This window comes from Pseudochaenichthys georgianus, chromosome 1, assembly GCF_902827115.2.
Source record: "Pseudochaenichthys georgianus chromosome 1, fPseGeo1.2, whole genome shotgun sequence".
Taxonomy (NCBI): Eukaryota; Metazoa; Chordata; class Actinopteri; order Perciformes; family Channichthyidae; genus Pseudochaenichthys; species Pseudochaenichthys georgianus.
Genome location: NC_047503.1, coordinates 33580580 through 33603889, shown reverse-complemented (window position 1 = coordinate 33603889; position 23310 = coordinate 33580580). Strand labels below are relative to the sequence as shown.

At 40.2% G+C, this 23310-nt stretch overlaps 1 protein-coding gene across 1 annotated transcript in view; it reads right to left on the bottom strand.

The window, feature by feature from the left end:
- Positions 1-22141, bottom strand: part of grin2ab (glutamate receptor, ionotropic, N-methyl D-aspartate 2A, b) — a 143158-nt gene extending 121017 nt beyond the window's left edge. Inside the window, exons 1-2 of the mRNA XM_034084548.2 lie at positions 21420-22141; positions 20352-20558 (exon numbers count right to left, since the gene is read on the bottom strand). Of these exons, the coding sequence (XP_033940439.1) occupies positions 20352-20558; positions 21420-21437 (225 nt within the window). The 5' untranslated portion in view covers positions 21438-22141. The remainder of the gene's footprint in view (positions 1-20351; positions 20559-21419) is intronic.
- Between the last annotated feature and the right edge of the window lie 1169 nt (positions 22142-23310).

Genomic DNA, 23310 nt, shown 5'->3' with positions numbered 1-23310 from the left:
AGCACAACCCCTGCAGAGGAAACTTAAAGGCCAAAGGTGAGGGTTGGGCAAAGGGAAGTTATTATGAAGCCGAAGCTGGAGAAGTGTATAGTCAGCAAAGTTCTGACCTTGGAGACCTGGAGAGGCTTTATTATTTAGTTGGTTTTACATTAGAGTTTTTCTTTTTTGAATTTTAATATAATTTCTCTTTCAAAGACGTGAAGGTGAAGCCTTGACTTGTATAATAAAGATGTAACCTAGCTAATGTTTCAGTCAAAGAACTTGCATAATAAGATATAGCAATACGATAAATGGATATAATCAACCGCAAGTCAGACACTTTGGAGGATGTGTCTGTGTATATGTCAAATGGATTGAACTTGTATTAATTATAAACTTAATAGTGTCTCACCCCAAACTATGAATAGCAGGGTTACAAGAATAGCGCAGTAAGATAAGCTAAGACTGGGCCATCCTTATGAATATACGATTTGATTTTTCAAGCTTTAAATTATTGAAAGGACCTGAACATTTCAAATGACACACGATGGTTGTAGACAATCATTGGCAAGCCTTGTCAGACAATCTCATGTAATGATTGAGTATTTCTATTTAAATTTTTAACCAAAAACTAAATTTGTACTAATTTGAATGCATGTCAAGTGCACTGCTCTCTCAAATAATCTATTATGGATGAATGTGAAGACATTTATTAATTCACCATTCCTTTTCAACGGACTACATATTGCTAAAAGTATAGGTTTGACATTTTTGAAGCCAGACACATGTTGAAAGACGACTGCTAAAAACTGTAGATGCTTCAATAATGGACATTTCAGCTGGTCCTATTCCTTTGTTATTAACATGCTTGTTCACATAACTGTATTTAAAAATAGCATTTTTTACTTTGCCATGAAGAAAACATTGTCCATGCAGCATGTTTTTTTCCCTTTCTGCATAAGCCCCTATTAGACATGCACATTATCTCGTGATGTGCTGCCAGTTTCGCATGTCGGTCTCATGTTGGGAAAAGAGCCAGAATCTCTTCTGTTCAGTCACGACAGCAATCTTGCTTCGTTGGACCGAGTAAAAAAGTCTATAGCAGCAGAAGGTTCAATAAAACTCATGGTCTTAGTGTAATTATCATCTATTATGCAAACAGAAAGAAAATCTAACTTAATGAAAACATTAAGGTGAATTAATACATTTTAAGCTATTGAGGACATTGTTGGCAATTAGATCTGTCTATATAAGCATTTTCCCATATTTTGGGTCGAAATCTATTTGACTTTGCAATATCATAGAGTAGTAAAGTGTTACTGAAATAAAACCATGTAGTGAGTTAAATAGAAAATGAATATTTCCACACACTTATGAAAGAATCAGATAAAAATGCAATATTTTAATAAAGCAGATCTGCTCACCCCCTCACACTAGCCTGATACAACTACAGACACTAACAGAATATAAACTGGAAACATCTCCCTTAACATCAAAACAAAGTATAAAATCTAGAAAAACCTCAAGGCGAAGGGTTAAGTAAAAAAAACTCCTCCAATCATAATCATCAGACCCGTTTCCATTGCTGCCAAATGCTCTATGTAATGAATTATGATACTGATGTGAAATATATTAGGGGATTTACGACTGAGAAATGGGGGCGAGCGTCCCTTATGCTCATGATAGTCATTAATTAAGACTCTAATGCTAAATATGTTTAAAAATCTAACGCTGATGAAGCCTGTGAGTGGCTTGAAAACACTCAATTATTATTTCTGTCTCATCACTCTTCCCTATCAGTGACAATGCATTGTGGCTCTTTGCATAATGATCCTGTTGGGTTTGGATGGGTCTGAAAAATTGTGCTGTGAAAATAATGAATGTCCGTGGTCCAGGCAAACATTTGATTACAGCTTTTCGAAAGGCTCCAGCATGGGATCTATCTTTAATCATACATCTCTGGGCACCAGCGTGTGGTCAACATGTGTTTTTGATGTGTTGCTTATCACTGTTAAAAACTGCAATTGGCAGGAGGAGACAGAGGCTTCAAATGTTCCCACATCACCAGCTGGCTGAGACAGCACCTGTCGCCACTCGCCAGCCTGGAACCAGCATTTTACCTGGAGTACTATATTTTGGATGATTTGCAGATACTTTGGGAATATTTGTGGCCTCTGCTTCTTGCTGCCTGGCAGAGTTCTCAACGAGATCATTCAGGGGAAAAAAGGCTACACGCTGACACACTAAATCATGAAGGAAATGAGGTCCCATTGATGAAATAAATCTAGTGACTTGTTGAAGATTTCCTGGCAAGATATCCGTGTCATATTATTTGATGATGCTGTTAACACTTGACCACTTATGGTGAGATACATCTCAGTTGCTTCACTGTCATTGCGTTTTTAATGTACCAAATCATGAGAATTACAGATTCAATTGCACAGTGTTATTTTCATCTGTCCTACTTCACAATAATGGATTATTATGGTCTATTTTTTAGGCTTTTATTGGTATGCAAATGTTGTGTTTTTCATTAGGAAATTGACAACACAAATTGCAGGTTTTCTGTTATTTGTTTAAATATTTATCAAACCAGTGCAGGTTTTTTTTCAAAGAGCGGCATATCTAGGGGAATTTGGTGTAAAGTATAAAATCTACCTTAGCACCACTATGCAGCACTTAAATTAGGATCTGTGTACAGATTTGCTGGCTGGTCTATGTAGCTGGAGTAACATTATTTTGATTATTTTAATAGCATAATAGCATTTAATAGCCTGACATAATCACGCACAGCACACCTTGCTTCACAAACGTACGCCAGAGGAAAGTCAACAGCATTATCAATAAAAGCACAGTCAGTGTTGCAGGAGGTTTTATGTGTTTGTACAAATTGGAGAAAAGAGAGACCTTTGACTCACAAAGTCTAAGTGGGAAGAGATAAAAGCATGGAGGACTTTTACCAAATCAATAATGGGAAAGAAAAAAAGAAAGAAAGAAAAATCTTAATTTATGTGGAGGAACCTGCGAAGTTCTTAACAACTTTTCTCAAGATGGGGGATTTATATTTGTATCATAAACATGTGCATTATCCTGAAAGTACGCCCTTGGATGGATCTGTATAGGTGGGAACATATTTTCATTTATCCCATCATAACATTTTTTAACCACATTTGCAATGACCAGTAACATCCCTCTCCTGCTATCAGTGAATAGTGAAATCCAGTGAAAGACTGACACGGACATAAAGGAGCCACAGGTGTAAAGGTGCAAATGTATGTATAAAACTGCGTGAACTATCTAAACACGCAGACTTGCTAAACAGGCCAGCAAAGAAAGGGTATGCATTAACATTTTTAGGTAGGCCAAGGATGTGAGCTAAATAAGCTTTCAACTGTAACATTTTAAAGGGATAACCAAAGCAATGCCATGTGTATACCTCTGTATTTATAAATCTTGCAAAGTGTAACTGGACACTGGGGCTGACAAATATCTGCTGCAGAGTCATTTGTCCCTGTAATAAATACCAATTGTAACCATTCCTAACGAAATCCAGATATTTGTGTTATTTGTCCAGTGGAAAAGGGGGTTTAAGAAACTTAAGATGAATACTGGCTCAAAAAAGCAACATGAAATCACTCAGAAAGAAGCAGAATTTAAACGGTTAATAGATTTTAAGAGCTTTACAAACATACTGGAAGGATTATGAGATCATAATTTAATCAATTCAGTTCAATTATCAACCTGATCTCACCAGAATGCGTGACTCCACCACGACTCCTTAACACCGCATTGCGTGGTGGTGTCACAAACTTTGTTACATTTACGTGTCTGCACCACGCAAACAACGCCAATGTAAAGTGAATGAGGCTCATTTGTCGTCGTGCACACACGCATTTCTACAATGTCCCGCAGTGAGCTTTTATTCTATACAACGTTTTACATCTACTTTATAGCTTGTAGTAACTTACGGGAGGCTTCTTTTATTTTATTTGTATTCATAATAATTTTTATTTTTCGTCAGAATGTATTATGGTGCATTAGTTACGAATTTTTGGTCTCAAAAAACAGTGCATTGTGTGTAATACAACTGTGATTTGTATTACATTAGTTAGTTTTTAAGGAAGGCCAGAGCTTCAGCTGTGTCAAATAGATTGTTCCCTTTAGTTAACGTTTTTTAAAAGAACATTATATTCCGATTTGATAATGTCCCCTTTATTGTATTACGGAGAGCAATGTGAGCATCCATTCCCATTGGATAACGCAGGATTTTACACCCGGAAGTAAGTATTCTCTGTCGATTGATTTTACAGTGCTATCTGCACTACTCATCAACTAAAAAACACCAGATTATCCTTGTTGATTACACAACATTGATTGGTTTAAATTGTGTACAATGCTTTTGTAATTTTCCCCTTCGATTCGGAGAAACAAACATTTGTTCAGTTTAGGATGGCCGAAGACACTACACTACCCAGAATCCTCAGCTATCGTTTGGGACTACACCATGTGCTTTGCTTGACAATGTTGAAGTTTACGCTGAGCGACAAACAGCATTTTGAAATGGAATGAAACCCATCGACGGCACACTATTCAAAACAGGAATCGAACGTCTCCTCCCCCCCTCCCCCCCTTAGGTCACAGGCTCCTCCAACAGTGCAACACAATAAAACAGATAAACAGAAAAAATAGTGCAAGTCAATACAAAAATAGTAAAAAGTGAAATAGTACAATAAGAGTCTATACAAGTGATTGGAATATGATATATTAGACAAATCATTTCTAAGTAGCAGCCAGATTAATGCTATGGATGTTATTTCAAAGTTCAGGTGTTTAATAGTCTTATGGACTGTGGGATGAAACTGTCCCTGAGTCTGCTGGTTTTGGTCCGGATGTAAGATAAGATAAGATAAGATGGTACTTTATTGATCCCAATTTGGGACATTGTTTTTGTTGCAGCAGCATAAAAGACAAGGCATTTTACAATAAAACAAAACCACAAATAAACAAGAATAGAAAGAAAAGAAAAGAAAATAGAAAATATACGTGTTGAAATAGAAAATATAGATGTAGATATTATATATGTAAATATACATATTCAAAAATATATGACAATGGAATATGGAATATCAAATATTGAACAGATTATATATGTGTAAAATGTACAGCGAGGTTGTATTAGAGAAACTATGGAGCAGAGAGTTCTCTTCCAGCCAGAGGTGATTTATTGTACAGAGTTATTGCAGTGGGCAGGAATGTGTTCCTGTATGGGTCCTTGTGACAGCGGAGCTGCAGCAGTCTGTTGGAGAAGGAGCTCCGTTGACTGTCCAGCTGCTGGTGGAGAGGATGGGTGGGTTATCCGTCATGGACAACAGCCTGTTCAGTGTCCTCCTCTCCACCACAGCTTCAAAGGGGTCCAGCTTGATGCCGATGACAGACCCAGCTTTCTGGATCACTTTATTGATCCTGCTGGTGTCACCGGCTCTGATGCTGCCCCCCCCCCCAGCAGACCGCAGCAAAGAAGAGTGCACTGGCCACAACAGACTAGAAGATCTCCAGCATCTTGCTGCACACGTGGAAGGATCTCAGCTTCCTCAGAAAATAGAGTCTGCTCATCCCCTTCTTGTACACAGCGTCAGTGTTGATCCTCCAGTTCAGCCCATAAGTGCACTTCCAGGTGCTGTAGTCCTCCACAACAGCCACATCCTCTCCTAGAATGCGGCTGTTGTGCCAGATGGCAGCAGACAGAACAGTTTGTGGCTGGGGTGATGGGGGTCTTTTATAATCCTGAGGGCTTTCTTTAAGGTTAACCAGGTATTTTTACTCCACTACATTTATGTTAGTTACTTTACAAATTCTGATTAATGATGTGAAATATAAACAACCCTTAAAGCAGACTTTAGTTACACCTGAGTAAAATTCAGGGAAGGTGATTGTCAAGTGCCAACAATCAGGAGAGATATTTGATTGGAGGACTGGCTTATCTGAAGCCAGTTGAGTAGCACTTGAAATGTTTTTGCTCTATGAAGCCTGATGTACTTTATGATTCTGTTTTCTTCAAGCTTGTATTTTGTTGGTCGAACGCACTTATTGTAAGTCGCTTTGGATAAAAGCGTCAGCTAAATGCAATGTAATGTAATGTAATGTAATGATTGTTGGTGCTTGAGAAGACTAAATATTTATCTGCAGATCCCTATAAAGTATATACATTACTCGTTATTCTCTACAAATAGTTAATTAAAAACTGTATATAATTGCTATTTTGGACATCCCTTTTCAAGATTTCAATATTACTCTAAACGTGTAATAACGTGCTTTAACCAGTAGGTGGTTTGGGTTAAAAATCTGTCAAGTTTACAGTGTTAACAAAATAAAATATACTGCTGTTTCTGGTTTAGTTTACGACGGATATATTTAGTTATTGTTTTGATATTTGTAACACAAAAGCGATGGAAAAACCCCACAGCAACACAGAAAAGATGGTCTTAACATGAGTAGTTAATAAAAAACAATAATATCAAAACAAATTATTACTACTAACTTTATTGTGAAATGAAAACAGAACGGTAAAAGAATAGTTTCCGGTCTATTCTGAGCCAGATCTCTGTAGATAAATACAAATACAGAACTACGACAGATGTGTAATATTTAATGCAGCCAAACCATTTATTACAATGCATTCATGTGATGACTTTCAAAGAGTAAAGCAAGCACTGCTGAATAAAGTATGATTTATCTTTTACGAAACGTTTTTTTCATATGGAATGCAGTCAACCAATCACAGAGCTTGGGGCAACGCAGACAATAGCTGAGGATTCTGGGTAGTGTAGTGTCTTCGGCCATCCTAAACTGAACAAATATTTGTTTCTCCGAATCAAAGGGGAAAATTACAAAAGCATTGTACACAATTTAAACCAACCAATGTTGTGTAATCAACAAGGATAATCTGGTGTTTTTGAGTTGATGAGTCGTGCAGATATCACTGTAAAATCAATCAACAGTAAAGAGTATACTTACTTCCGGGTGTAAAATCCTGCGTTATCCAATGGGAATGGACGCTCACATTGCTCTCCGTAATACAATAAAGGGGACATTATCAAATCGGAATATAATGTTCTTTTAAAAAACGTTAACTAAAGGGAACAATCTATTTGACACAGCTGAAGCTCTGGCCTTCCTTAAAAACAAACTAATGTAATAAAAATCACAGTTGTATTACACACAATGCACTGTTTTTTTAGACCAAAAATTCGTAACTAATGCACCATAATACATTCTGACGAAAAATAAAAATTATTATGAATACAAATAAAATAAAAGAAGCCTCCCGTGAGTTACTACAAGCTATAAAGTAGATTTTAAAAACGTTTTATAAAATAAAAGCTCACTGCAGGACGTTGTAGAAATGCGTGTGTGCACCACGACAAAGGAGCCTCATTCACTTTACATTGGCGTTGTTTGCGTGGTGCCGACACGTAATTGTAACAAAGTTCGTGACTCCACCACGCAATGCGGTGTTAAGGAGTCGTGGTGGAGTCACGCATTCTGGTGAGATCAGGTTGAAAAATGTAGTTATTTTATGCCCCTCATGTGTTCGGGAAGCCAACAGGAAGTTAGCCAGCTCAGCCAAAGTTAAATTATATCGTACATACAATCAAGCATGCAGACTTTTAAGTGAAAACACACGTTTTATTAGAGGTTTAAGGTGTAAAATGAACGCTTCACGATAATGCTGTAATGAAAAACACATTCTTGATTCTGTTCGCAAACTTTACTCCATAACACACATTAATGAAAAACTTCATTAATTGTTTAATTGAAAAATTGTTTAATCTCTGTTCATATAAAGCTCTTTCAAAGAACTAAGACATATTTCCTCTCTTAAATGAAATTCAATGTGTGCTTAAGGAACTTCTATTTTTACAAGAAAAACAATATGAGGAAGTTAATAAAGCCTCTTGTTCTAAAGCTGAATGATGAAATTCCTTTTGGACTCAACATCATTGGCACAGTTACACTCGGCACACATTGTCAGAGTTTCTTGTTTCGTAATATAGCTGCTGGCTTATCAAGAGAATTATAGTAACTATTCTTCTTTTGGAAACACCATTTTGTTGGAGCAGTTTATTATTGTGCAGCTCCATAGTACCCCTATGTAATTACGGAGCCCCCTAGGGGACATGGAGAAGAAAAAAAAATTATTAAAAAAAAAAAGAGATATCGCAAAGCCTTTGCGAGATCTCGCAATACTTTTCATTTAGCTCAATGTATTTCCTGGTCAGTTCGGCTGCTACGGCAACACAGAAATCACAACAATGGAGCGGTTCATCGATTTTACTTTGAGCTTAATATAAAGATATAACATCAGTGCTTGGCAATAGGCACGGGTTTCACAAAAGTGAAAGACACCTCAAGAGAACACTCAGAGCGAGGGGACATGCACGTCCCTCTGAGCTGAGTTATTGACAGATTCGAATTTCGCGGATCAATAACTCATGAACATAACGTTGTAAAATACAAACAACATGACTTTACAATCATAGCAAGGTAGAAAACGAGCTACAGAGTCGTTTTTATCAGAACAGTTCGATACGCGCCGTCATCCGAGCAAAACATCAATAATTGGTCACAATCTGCAGCTTGAGGAGGGAGAGGAGTGCTTAGGGACCGTCTACAAACTGCAACGGGGCTTTGCGAGATCTCGCAAAGGGGTACTTTTCTTTTTCTTCTCCATGTCCCCTAGGGGGCTCCGTATGTAATCTCCAACCCAGTCTCATAAAAAAAACGTGTAATAACTACGTTGGTCCACAACGTAGGACGTAGTATTTCTACAAAAACTCCTCTGAAATTGTAAGATCCCTACGGTTTTTTTCACCATTCATTTCCAATGGCTGGCGTCTATGGCTGCTTCTCAGGTCGATTAAATGAAATCCTTGCTTCCCTCACTTGCATCGTTTCCCTGCGTTTAGTCCCTCCCACCAGGGAAGCATGGAGGGACGCAAGGAAACCACGAGAAGCAGGGAAATGAGTTTTAAGAGCAATGGGACGTCCTTTCCTCCGGAGCGTCACGTGAAGCGACGTCCGTTTTTGATGACGCTGCACAGCTGTTCGTCTGGCAGCAGCCAGCTCTGTACCCTAAATGATACATTAATTGAAACAAAACACGGTATAAACTGAGGAGTGAGTCCCGTGAGGTTCATGTATTTTCTTCACTCCGCTGGGGTCAAGAAGCATCAGATCAGTGCATGCACTGCCTCGTCCAATCAGTGAGCGATACACAGTAAGGGGGCGGGGTGAGTATCTGAGGATTTCATCGGAGGATGGTCTGGTGGTTCCTCGGTTATCGCTCCTCCATGATCGCTCCTCGATCCTCGGTCCTCTGGCAGAAATAAGAGCCACGGGACGGTACTCAAGATGGCGCAGGCAAATCAACTTCCGGTGAGACCGAGGACTGAGGAGCGAGGAAATGAAAATAGTCGACCTGAGAAGCAGCCTTTGTCACGCGATCTTCACATTTCTCCCTGCAGAAAAAAAAACATGGCCGAACTTCGTTTTATTCTCGGTGTAAAATGCCTATTTTAAAATTAGTTTGGCCATTAAAATGCGTTTTGATGTCATTTGATGCGAGAAATATGAGTTGTTATTTCAGATTATGTGTGCAGTGGATGCACATGATCTTTAGTTTGCTAGTTATTACGAAGATTACTTCAGGAAATTGTGTCGATACAACATTTTCATTGTTACCAAGGTGGTTGCTAGGGACGCTGCTATCGATATTATTTCTGTTATGTTGTGTAACAGTTTAATGGTGTAATCTTTATTGCTACCCCCTTCCCCGTCAATGTATAGTGTTGGTCCACAGCGCAAACGTATTAGTTTAACAAAATCCGCATCTAAAATTGTGGCATAGACTTTATTTTCCCCTGTGCAATTCCAGTCTCACATCTCACATCACATCATCATAAACAATTACCGGAAACAGACCGAAAACACTTTATTCCGAGTGTGCTTGCTTTTCTTTTTGAAAGTCATCACATAACGGCATTGTAATACACGGTTCGGCTGCATTAAATATTACATATCTGCCGTAGTTCTCTATTTATAGAGCCCTGATGAGAAGACTTCTAGACAAACATGAGGAACTGCCGCCAACACTGAAAACGTAACGTGGATCATAAATATATCAGCCATTAAACAACATCTTACATTTCTTTTCACACAATACGTCTCCTTGCAGTATCAACACTAATTCGGCTGACTTTTATATTTGATCCAATTGGTAGATAGGCTGTATTTACACCATAAAGGTGCACAACTGATATAAAGGGACACCTAGTGGTTAAAGCATGTTATTGAATTTCAGTATTTTTATTATTAGATATTAATAGGATCCCTATAAAGTATGTTGATTACTGAATCTTTGTGTATACCTCTAGCAATGTTAACTATGTTGAAGCACTTATTTTAACTGATATTATACATATGTATTATACTCTTATATAAGATGTATGTAGATTGTATAAGAAATGTGCAGAATACAACAGTTTAATGTTGGAGGTACACACATATTGATAGATGTCTTGTAATGCACTGTTGAGGAACCTGCGACCAAAGTTTCTCATCTTGTCAGGTATTGAACAATCAATAAATAAAGAACGCAGAATTGTTGAATATAAAACACAGAATTTGTGTGATTATACTAAATGATTTACAAATAAACACCACTGCATATTTACAACTGTTACACATGCTGATGTAACGCAAATGTTTCCAACTTGGGATCAATAAAGTATATCTTATCTTAAGATGATCGATGGCTACTGCCATATTTGCAAAATGTGCCTCTGAACCTTGACAAGTGCATGTTTCAGGCTTATCAATTAACAACAGGAGGGGTCACAAACATAAGACCAGCTGTTAAATAAAGCTCTTCTGACCTTAGCTGGCATGTGGGTAATGCTGCCCATTATGGGCACAAGCGATTTTCACCCATTTATTAATTATATGTTTTACATTTGAGTGTTTCCAATCCCCTAAACCTCTAGGGATGTACACCGTTTAATACTGGCCACTTCTTATTATGGGAAATACGAAAACGTCTTTTAAAACTACAACTCCCAGTAGAGACGTGCCATAGAACATGTTGCGAAACACAATAGCCAGCATGTGTAGTTCTGGGGACGGGGTGGGGAAGGGGGGGACGGCGTGGACCCGTTCAAATCCAGTTTTGGACAGTCTGCCGTGGTTCCATCCCATTTCAAGTGCTGTTCGACGCTCGGCACACTCTCCAATCACAGAGCTTGAGGACTATCACGGGGTTTGTCAAGCGAAGCGGAGAGAATACTTACTTCCGGGTGTAATATTCTGTAAAGCAAATGAGCTGCTCCGACCCTCGGTCCTGACGGACTCCAACTTGTGTTTATTAATCAAACAAATAAATAAACACAAGGATAATTAATGTATGTGTTATTGTTGAGTAAATGGAGAATTGCACAGGGGAAAATAACGTATCTATGCCACAATTTTAGATGCGGATTTTATTAAACTAATATGTTTGCGCTGTGGACCAACACTACACATTCACGGGGAAGGGGGTAGCAATAAAGATAACACCATTAAACAGTTACACAACATAACAGAAATAATATCGATAGCAGCATACCTAGCAACCACCTTGGTGACAATGAAAACGTTATATAGACACAATTATCTGAAGTAATCTTCGTAATAACTAGCAAACTAAAGATCATGTGCATCCACTGCACACATAATCTGAAATAACAACTCATATTTCTCGCATCAAATGACATCAAAACGCATTTTAATGGCCAAACTAACCTTAAAATAGGCATTTTACACCGAGAATAAAACGAAGTACGGCCATGTTTTTTTTTTCTGCAGGGAGAAATTTGAAGATAGACGCCAGCCATTGGAATGAATGGTGAAAAAAAACGTAGGGATCTTACCATTTCAGAGGCGTTTTTGTAGAAATACTACGTCCTACGTTGTGGACCAACGTAGTTATTACACGTTTTTTTGTGAGACTGGGTTGGTAATCTCCTCTAGTATACATTGTTTTAAATGTATTAGTCATCTCAGAGCCACATTGAGCTAATTGTGCTCTATGTAAAACATGAAATTGAGTAGAAACAATCTTTCCTTGAACCACTCACGATGATCCCAGATGGAGAAAAATGAAGAAGTGAAGTAGAACTGATACATTTATGTGACTGATCTGTTCTGGAAAACTGAATCAAATTGGATTTAAAATGCTGAAGAATGTCTTAACTAGGCCAGACTTATATCAGTGTGAGCCGAAATCTGTCTGTAAAAGCGTAAAAGCATAACATTGGAATATAGGTTTTGGGTCTTAAGTTGGCCAAAATAACAGGGCCAGAGAAGGCTGAGGCTGAGGCTCCCATAAGCCTCTTTTTTAGCTTGGAAACACCTTTTAGACAGGAAAGGTTCAAGAGCCATTATTTAAGGTAACAACTAAGCCTCCTACCAAGCTTGAAATGTTCTCACTCTTCGAGCCACATGTTGTGTTTACCAGTGGCGGGCCGTGCATTTCACACCTAGCCTTCAGTGATGTCCGACACAGTCCTACCTGAATTATTCCACCTCTTAATACCATCATTATGACGCCATGGCTCTAGAAACTATACATTTAGACAGAAACGCAGTATAACCGGGCGTTGCATCACCTTAACATAGTCAAGTACAACAGAGTTATATTAATATTTCCGAAGTATTTATAATCAATATATCCGCATTTACAATTAAGAGTGTTAAACTACCAGCTTTAAGATCGCTTGGATACTGTCAAAACTTAAAAATAAAAGGGGCTTTTAAGGCATTAGTCTACAAAGTTTTATTAAGTCCACCAAAAGTATGTGAGCTTTAACAAGTTTGTTCACTAAACAGCGCATTGTCGCACCCAAAGCAGTTTCATTTAAGAAACGTGACGATAAAGACACAAACTATTCACTGAAAATAAAAGAAAACAAACAATTAATTTGCATTTGTTCATGAGGATATATTTGCGACAGTGGTGAAAGTGTATTCCTAGCCCTGAATGTCCACTTTGATAAAGGTTAAACCAAAACAATTCAACAAGTCTCCTTGAGTACTTTTACTGCACAGCTGAGCCAGTGCGCCACACACATCTCTATACCTCTTGCAGAAGCATCAAACATTTATTTTTTATATATTTGTCATTTTAATTACATATATATTAATTCGTTAATATTGATTTAATATTAACGACATAAAATGACAAAAATATATTAAAATAAAAAATAAAATGCTTTGTACTCACCAAAACAACTGATTATTTGAACACAAAATCCATCCTCCCAGCCGTGCTTTGGTGTCTCGTTGCTGCCTTGGTTAGACAACTCAAGTTTGTAAATCCAGTGTGGCTCCAAACACCAAATCGATCATTTGCAAATAGCAGGCATTCCCAGCAGTACAATTTGCAGTGCCTCTCGGAGGCTGTGAGTCAGGGGTACCGCTCGTAGTTAGTGATTTGAAAGTGGCGGACAAACCCTTTTCCCCGCTGCGATAGGCTCGCTAGCGTCGGGGTTGGCCGTTCTCTTCTCACAATGTCTAGCTTTTCTTGAAAAGTTTGTCTTGAAAATGGCGTTGTAATTATATCTGCGACCAAATCGATCTCTTCTCCTCCTTCAGCCATTGTGGGTTGAAAAAAAACAGCTTGTAGAAATCTACACAAATTAGCTCGTTCAAATTCAAGTTCAGTTTGCTAGCTCTACATAGCTCTGCCTCTCAATAGTGCGTATCCAATCAAAAGACGTGCACGTGCTGACGTCATCGTACGCCTGCTAGCTGGCCCGTTGTCGCCAACTCAAAATCTGATTGGTTAACGCCACAGTTTTGTTTCCGTTCACTTTAAGCTACAGGCGCCCGCACTGTTGATTCTGAAGGCCAAAGGGCAGATTTCTTGGACCCTGGCAACACATTATGACTGAAATATGATTGGATAAAAGCTCTAACATAAAGGCCAGCCCTCCAAATCTTGTTCTGAGGCTGGAAGCAGCGCAACCAAGAGGAAAGCTATGAAATGAAAATAATAGACTATGGGGAATAATTTAATACATATTTGTGGAAAAAATATATCAAAATTAAATTTATATTCTGATGATGTTTAGGCCAGCAGAGAAGGCCTTGCTGGCCCTGACGGCCCACCACTGGTGTTTACTAATCAAGCTATAAAGCACCCTATTCAAACAGACACAGCAGGGGGCTACAATCCAAAATGAAACATCCACCCTCTTGAAAGCCTTAAGCGTTTTACTGAAAGATGAAAACTGACATCAAAAGGGACAACATCTGTGTGCCTCTTTTTTTAACAATGACCACTGCCTATCAATAATGACGTTATTGACTTTTAAATAGGAACATAAAAGTATCAAAGCAACACTAATCAACATTTTGTAATAAATAATGGATCAAATCACAGCTGTTCATGTAATGTTTAAAGTGTTGCTTCTGAAAGTTCAATTTGATTGAAATTCGTCACCAAACCCTGTAGTTCATTTCAGCTTTTTAAACTGTTTCAGTGCCTGTCATTGTTTTGGTTTTCTGGCTTGCAAATGTACTATTTTGGTTCAACATTTGTATCAACCCAGCCAGAAAATGCAGGTGTTTTAAGTGAGAAAACTCTTATAAACCAAATATGTGCTACCTATCCGGCACCACACAGCAGTTAGAGACTTGCTAATAAACACAGCAGAGCATTTAGGAGCTAAACAGTAAGATATTTCCCCCAGGAGTTGGTAAAGACTAGACAGAGAGGCAATATTGGACATTCATTAGGCACAGGCACATCCCTGAATGAATATGAAAGATGCTTAATGTATGCTGGAAGTGCAAATAAGCATTTGTTTGCTAAAACATAACATTCAAAAGGAGATAATATGTCAATGTTGTCTTTACAGCTTGCTATGTTGCAGTCAAGTGGCTGACATGTGCACATAATGAAGCTTTAAAAATAAGAAATGTACCAATCCAATGTCAAATCTTGTTCAGTAACAATATGCCGTCCATCTGATTCTGCAAAAACAAAGTTGTACCGAATCTTGACTTGAGTGTACAGTTGCACCCCTGAAAAAACTCCTGTATTTCGTGTTTTATGCCTGAAAATTACACTGCTTAGAGATGATGGACAAGGACTATAAACAAAACAAGTCCTCAAGCAGAATTTCTTTTTTAGGCAAAATGTTTGGGACCACTTCCTGTCAGTCACAAACACAGGGAAGAAAAACTGGGACACATTGAGAATGTTTGCATTTACAACTGAGAAATGGTCTATAGGGGAAATGACTAAGCAGTAATGTTAAAACATTATTTTGCTTCTTCACATTTCTGTCTGATCTGTCCCCCAAATGGATTAGCTTTCAGGTTTTTCTTTTTTACATTCATCAACAGTCACTGTGAGCTGAGCCAGAGACCTATTTTGTCGGAGGTCTGACGGTCTGCCAATACATCGCCTGAAGAGCAAGAAATTAAGTTCACATCCCTATAAGGGAACTTTCAAACTGTCACTGACTTGGTAATGTAATCTAAAACGAAATTGCTTTTCTGCAAAGCTTTTCTAAATTGAAGAAACAAGCTAATATAACATTAAAGGTGACCTATTATGCAAAACCCACTTTTTCATGTCTTTTATACATAAACATGTGTCCCCTCTGTGTAAAGAGATTCTGAAAGTTTCAGGAAAAAAGATTCTCTCTCTTTTTGTCCTGATCCATTTATATAAAAATCTGTCTGAAAATGAGCTGATCTTGAGCTGATCACTTCAGAGACAAGTTTTATATATATATCTGAAAGCTATAATATATTGGTGAAAAACAGTATAATAGTGGACCTTTAAAATAACATTAATTCATGCAGCCTTATAAAGAATAAAAGTTCAAAAATCAGGGGGTGGGGAACCTCCGGGTGGGGAACCTCCGGCCTCCGGGCCTTATACGGCCCGCGAGACAATTTGGTACGGCCCTCGAGGTAATTTATAAACACACGCAAACAAGAAAAAAATGTAAGAAATCTAGACCGCAAACAAATTAAACAAGCGAGTGCCTGTTTTTCCTGGCCAAGTCAGGGTCCTTGAACACAACACGAGCCTAACGTGTCATCACGTGGTATATGTCTCGACTGACAGGGGTGCAGTTCTGACGGAGAGCACCAGAACGCCACTCCAGCACTTCAGAAATTGCAGCACCCATAAGGAGCCGTACACATGCCGCAGTTTCTGCGTGGCTGTGTCTTTAGTTGAAAGCCCAGTGGCGATCTGTTCATCTGTCATGCTGATCATACAGTCAATAACTTTGTTGTTATTAGCATCTTGTTAGCTAGCTATGCTAACGAATATAAGAAGCTTTTTCTACAACCAATGAGGTAAAGGCACATCTTTATATGATCATTATAGATATAAAAAAATAAGAGAATAAAGTAAACAGGTATACAATACTATATGACAGTAAAAAAAAGTTGTTATTAATAAAGAAGAATACAGTTTGAAAGGGGAGTGATTTGTCAAATATTCATAAAGAAAAATAAATCTGCTTCCAGTTCTGTTTCATATGGGTGTTGAGAGATGTATCCATAGATCTCCTCATGTTGCTCTCAAAGTGCACCAGATTGGTGCTTTTAACTTCAATATTTAAAAAAAATCTTCCTGGGGGAGCATACCCCCGGACCCCCCTAGAGGAAGGGGGGGGCCCACTTAAATCATGTTCACATGGATAGGAAACTAAATACATTTGCACACATCTTGTGTCCGTATCTTTCTGTTTTGGTGGTCACGCCACACCGTGCACGTGCATGCATACGCGAGTCATGGTGAGATATCTGGATTAGGAGGTTGCTTTTTCTTTGCACAGAATGAAATTAATGGAGTGTGATTTTAGTTTTTTTAAGCAGAGGTCAATAATTTGTACGGCCCACTGAGGATATTGTAAAAATTGAAATGGCCCTTGAGGGGAAAAAGGTTCCCCACCCCTGCTCTAAATAATCACTGAAACCACCTCTCAAGAAGGATCAAGATTATCCTGATTTTCAGCAGCAAAACGATCTGCCTTTGAGTCACGAAAAACACAGATATGAATTTTAAGATTGATCAAAAGTAGGATTTGATCTCTAAAATCAGAGCCTGAGCAACTACAATTATTACTTTTGAGGTTTAAAAAACCTGCATTTTCAGATCTATTACAATCCGATTACTTCAATCTTATCAGCAAAGTTGGGCTGGAGCGAGATAAGATCTGGAATCTTGAAGGAAATACTTAAACATTAAAGACACACTGATGCACGTGTGTGTAAGCTTTAAACATTTAGTCACAGGCCTCTTAAATATCTTCAAGCTGCAGGACTTTAAAGCTCATTAGAAAAGCTAAATGTGTTGAACTTAATATACCAGCATCTTCTGATTTCTCTTTACTATTTAATAAGTGTAGGGGGTTCACTGATGATTCAAAGATCACTATTCATTCAATGTAACCGTTATAGTCAAATAATGTAAAAATACTGTATACTTGTGTTTTAAGTCAAGAAGTGGTCTGACAAACAGAAGTAGAGCATCATCACAAAACAAAGAGTGCCCCACTTCATTCTAAAAATATCAGTTCACAAACCTGTATTAGTCAAACCCTACTTAATACCACTACGGCTCACTAACTCATTAAATGAGATCACCAACTGTGTTTTGATTAAATGATTAAACCGAGCACGTTCTTAAGAGGCTTTTGGGTTATTAACTTGTGTCTGAGACCGTACTATCACACATCAATATACAGAAGATCAGTGGGGGTCAAATGACTCATTATCATATGTCACTCAGTGCGTTTCTCTGGAAATTACAGGAAAATGAAAACGCTCTCTTTTATCCGCTCAAACTTCATGTGAGCGGCTTCTGACCTGTGACTGCATAAAAGGCAGAGCTGTAAAATGTGAAAGCGCATAACTTTTGATAATTCTTCGGACCAGGCAATAAAATGTAGCCAATTTGTTTGCCACTGAAAGTCAAACGGTAATAGATGTAGTCGGGCCAAAATGATCGAGAGCAGGCACAGTAGCAGGTTTAATTGGCATTAAAGAAAGCACTCAGTCAGCAGATGACAGCTGAAGCTCAGGGCCACGCCAGAGGCTCTGTGGCTGCACTCAGGTTAGCATTAATGTTCTCAACAAAACCATATCATCAGAAATCTTATTTTCAAAACATGCAGTTTGTCAACTTCAGTGGAAAGTAAGCTCCAACCAAAAATGCTGTGCAGATAAGGGGATTATTTGCTGTAGCTCTTATCTCAGGATATGTCAATACCTCCTTCAGGACAAATACATACAATGCAGGGCAGGAAGGTGCACATTCCACCCACAGGTTCTTTGGCTTTCTCTTTTTTAAGCGTCTTTATAATTATTCTTCATAAGCTCCAGGTTGCAATCTTGTGTGTGTACTCCTACCTAAAATCCTCTAAATGTTCACAGAAAATGGAGTAGAGAAAACAAGGGAGAGATTTGTTGGCTTTATCCTAGTGTTTGTGACTCAAAAGGCTTTAACTGAGCTGTGAAAAACAACATTTATAAAATAACCTGAAAGATACCAGCGCAATACTCTCAGTGCTGTGTTATGATCAAACAGCCAATCTCAAGGTTATGCTATTACGTTGATAAACTATATTCTCCGAGACGATGACACAGTAAATGCATGATTATAATTGAAATACTTTTGGACCACTTCAATAAAACGGTTCAACGGGGGTAAAATCTGCATTTTTCATGAAAATAAAGAGACTTCTGCATCGGTGCTCTCTGAACCTTTTCCCACTTGCAGGCATTATGTAGATTTGAGCTAATTTTGGGCACTGGCTCTAAAAATGTCTTGCACACAATTAAAAACCATAACACTGAGTCCAGGATGACACAGAGCAGTCAGATTGCTCATCACCTATCTCAGCTTTTTATCTGCGAGAAAACTCTCTTCAACAACACATGCATAGAGCAGGGTACAAGAACTTAACGTCTGTGTGAATATCACCAGTTTCACTTGGTGCCATCAAAATAATCTCAAGAGGGCCATCTTGTTAAAGGAAGCACGACAACATGTTGAGAACAGAACATTTAATGTGAGGGATTAAATAGCTTTAACTGCAGAGAAACAGAACAGCACAGTTTCATTTCTCACTACAAGCTGCTTACCCAACGAGCTCTGAACTACCTGTTTTGCCAACAACAGGATGGTTCAGTGAACACCTCAGTGAGATGCATCTCGACATAATTTTAACACTATGTCATGCTGGAGCCAAAATGGGAGTCAGAATATAGTATGCATCGCATCACTGGGAATATTTCATTTGATGTTTTCCCTGGCTTTGTTTCAGTAGTTGGTTAATAGCAGAGAGATGAAAATACAAAACCCAACTGAACAGGAAACACTCTGGAGTGATGTCAACAAAAAGAAAGTGAATAGAAAAGTCGGCTTACTATAAAATACTTTTGTGGTTCTCAAGGTGCTACACAATCAGAATATATATTGCCGCTTTGCACAATATATTTATATTACTGGAGACAGCAACAGCTTTCGACATCCACTGCTCCCACTCTATTGCGTTTCAATGCCCTACAGAGTTGATCTCTTTTTGTGTCATCCCACTATTCAAGAAAATAGGCTACTGCTGAGCTCAAGCATAGCCTCTCTTCCCATTCCCCACAAGCCCACAATGAGTCTGCAATTGCATAAATGATACACTAACTCACACACACACACCTATTTTTTTATGCTAAATACCATTAAAATGACTTAAGTGTGATGGAGATGTATGGGAATTAGTGCCTTACTGTCACTTCAGGCTCCTATATCAGACTCTTATAGTTACCCCCCATGTAACATCTGTGAGTGTGCGTGTGTGTGTGTGTGTGTGTGTGTGTGTGTGTGTGTGTGTGTGTGTGTGTGTGTGTGTGTGTGTGTGTGTGTGCGTGCGTGCGTGCGTGCGTGCGTGCGTGCGTGCGTGTGTGTGTGTGTGTGTGTGTGTGTGTGTGTGTGTGTGTGTGTGTGTGTGTGTGTGTGTGTGTGTGTGTGTGTGTGTGTGTGTGTGTGTGATGGCTTCAATGTCCCTGAGAGAAGGAAAAGACACTTCGTGTGTCAGACTTGGCACGAGAAGCTGAAGGAAAACGGAAGAAAATGTGTTTCTACAACGTGACTGCATTCAAAGCCTGAAAACTGTAATTTGAGATATGAATTCATTACACGGCCTCTCATCAGTAGCCGGGGATAATGTGATGCAACAGCGCCGCTTAGCGTCGCTCGGCGCCGTGTCTGAGCGGCTCTGGCGGTGAGTCTCCCCCATCACACGCGGACTCACCTTCGGTGTCACAAAGCGCGGCTGCTGCAGGTTTGCGGTCGCGGAGGTTTTGCGCCTTCTTCTTCGGAGTCCGTGCGATGAATGCTGAGTTTTACTGCCGTGGTCTGAGGGCCCGTGCAGGCAGCCACCATGACCTGTCCGTTTACTGGCATTGTGGTTCCTTCTCACAGCGTCAGTGAAACCAGAGGAAAAGTGTTCAAACTTGATCTGAAAAACAAGGACATAGAAAATGCTATTGCTTATTGCACTGACTGCAGCCCTCAAAATCGCAGACTTGTTGAATTCGACTCTGTTCTATAAAAAGGACGCGCGCCTACATGCTGGTGCCTAAATGAGCGATACACACTACCCAATATTCCTCGTGACTCACAAGCATTTTAACAGTTAGAGTTAGATCAAATACGAGCTCAGTCCACGTGCCTGTATGTGCATGTACACGCGCGCGCGTTGTTGTTATGTATGTTTGAGCACAAGTGCGTGTGTTCATCTTTTGGGGGAGAGGAGACTAGTCTAGGGCTTATTGAATGGAAAACTGGCTTGAGGAAAACAAGTTAAATTCAAAGGTAGGACGGTGTGTGTGTGTGTGTGTGTGTGTGTGTGTGTGTGTGTGTGTGTGTGTGTGTGTGTGTGTGTGTGTGTGTGTGTGTGTGTGCGTGCGTGCGTGCGTGCGTGCGTGTGTGTGTATGTGTGTGTGTGTGTGTGTGTTAGAGAGAGAGAGAGAGAGAGAGAGAGAGAGAGAGAGAGAGAGAAAAGAGAGGGCGCGTTAAAAACAGCCTGTGGCTCCGAAGCGAATATTCCCCTCACGCTCCTCTCCGGTGCCGGGCTCGCTATGTAGGGCAGCAGCAGTTTGTGTGTCGGGGACTCGGACGAACGAAATGAGCGACGAGAGGGAAACAAACAGCCACCCCACCAACCTGCCTATATGCTCCACTTTTAAAGAAGAGCGAGTGTGCGGGCAGATTGGAAACCACTGAACCCCCACTAGTTCTGCTCAATATCAGCATCACCCCCGAGAGAAGCGAGTTAGTTTGAACCCAAGCCAAAAAAACACTAATTAATCCAACTCACCCCATTCCCGTGACACATCTCTCCAGGCGGCCAGGTGGAGATGACATTGCAGCCTGTTACTCCATTCGGGTGCCCTCGGCAGGAGTGGGAATCACATAAGACTCTCCTCCGTCAAATTAATCCATCAATTTCTCCTCCATCCAGTCCCCCCCCAAAACACCACCTCCACACGGATAAATCCACCTGTCTGCCTCTGAAGACCACCCCCCTCCACCAGCACCTCACCCCCGGTAGATTGGTAGTATTCCTCTCGGTTAAGATGTCAAACACCGTCCACTCAACGGCAGAGATGGATTGGGGGAAGAAGGGGGAAGAAGAAACGCCGTGGAGGTGCGGGCATCAGTGAGATTCATGAATCCAAAATCAGACTATTTGGTTTGGAATCTCCAGCGGCAGCCCCGCGCGTTCCGCAGTGAGGGCTCGTGGACAGGTCCGCGCGCCTCCTCCTCCTCCTCCTCCTCTCTTGTCCTCCTCCTCAGGCCGCTCGCGGATTCTTAGAGACTGAAGGGGGGATTCCGTCACAAATAACATCAAAACGCACGCAGGCACGTATATAACCCCCCCCCTCAAACACACTATCTCCCTCTGTATTTTCCCACTCTCTCACGCGCTCTCCGAAAGAGCACCGCACTATCCCTCCATAACACCCTAAACAATTCAGAATAAGTTTAAAGGGGTCGAGTTATTTTTGTAGCTCTGTGCGCCGCACGACGGAGGTGATGCTCCGGCAGCAGATAGAGCGCTGGGTGGAGAGGAATAAGGAAATATTCTCCGGCAGTCTCTTTGCAGCCCGTCCGCCCACGCTTCGTTGGCTGAAGGTACTTACACATCAGCCTAGTTAATTAAACATATGGGCAACGGGCCTGAATGAGAAAATGATGGTGTGGTGAAGGGTGGAGAGGGGGGTAGTGGTGGAGGGTGACTTGGGTGACTTCATCTCCTCGTCATAAAATATCAAAACGACGGTGAGTTGAGAGGGTGCGCGCAAGAGGAACATTTGTCCATGTCTAGCCCTCCGAAAAAAAGCGACTTCAACTTCACAGTTCGTTAAAACTGATGTGTCTTGTCCTTGTGTCTCTCTCGAGGTTGTTGCCTATATGCGCGTCGCTTTTCCTGTTATGTCTTCTCCCCAAAAATAGGACGCAAGAGAGGTATGGCGCACACCATCATCCGTCGTTTATCACCTGGTGTCAACTCGCCAAACGAAACAGCATGCGTTTTGACAAGCGTCTCTTAATATCTGTGTGTGTGTGTGTGTGTGTGTGTGTGTGTGTGAGTGTGTGTGGTTGTGTGTGTGTTTGGGCTGTGACGACCGTCTCGGCGTCAAACAAGTCACCGCGTCGCGCCTCCGCTCCACAGAGCATCCACTGCGCACAGATAAAACATTTTGATTTCCGCTGAACTGTTGTAAACCAATCATAGGGCTCCCTATTCCCAAAATATAAAATACAGATTCCTTCAAAATGACTGCACCGAAGCGTTTATTGCTGATGATATGTCATGTTCTCTCGTCAGAGCTGGGGTTTGTTAAACGGGTGAGATAAGAGAAAATAGAGCCGACGCTCGTGAATTACACAGCCTCAATTAAACATAATTAGCAGATCAAAACTGCAGCACAGGGGGTCCTCGGGGAGGGCTGACAACCCCCCCCCCCCCCCTCCCCCTCGCTCTCCCCCGTGCCTCTCTCTGCATCTCCCTCTGAGTTTTCCCTTGGAGTCCCATAGCGGACAGATGGTGTAGATACTGCATGGGGCCATGTTAGCAGGCCAGGGATCTAGGACTGGCTGTTATAAGCTGAGTTACACTTTGAGGCAAAAAAAACAGCCCTGTGTAAGCAGACCTAAGGGCTTATTATTAAGGAAAACTTCTCCTCCTCCTCCTCCTCCTTTAT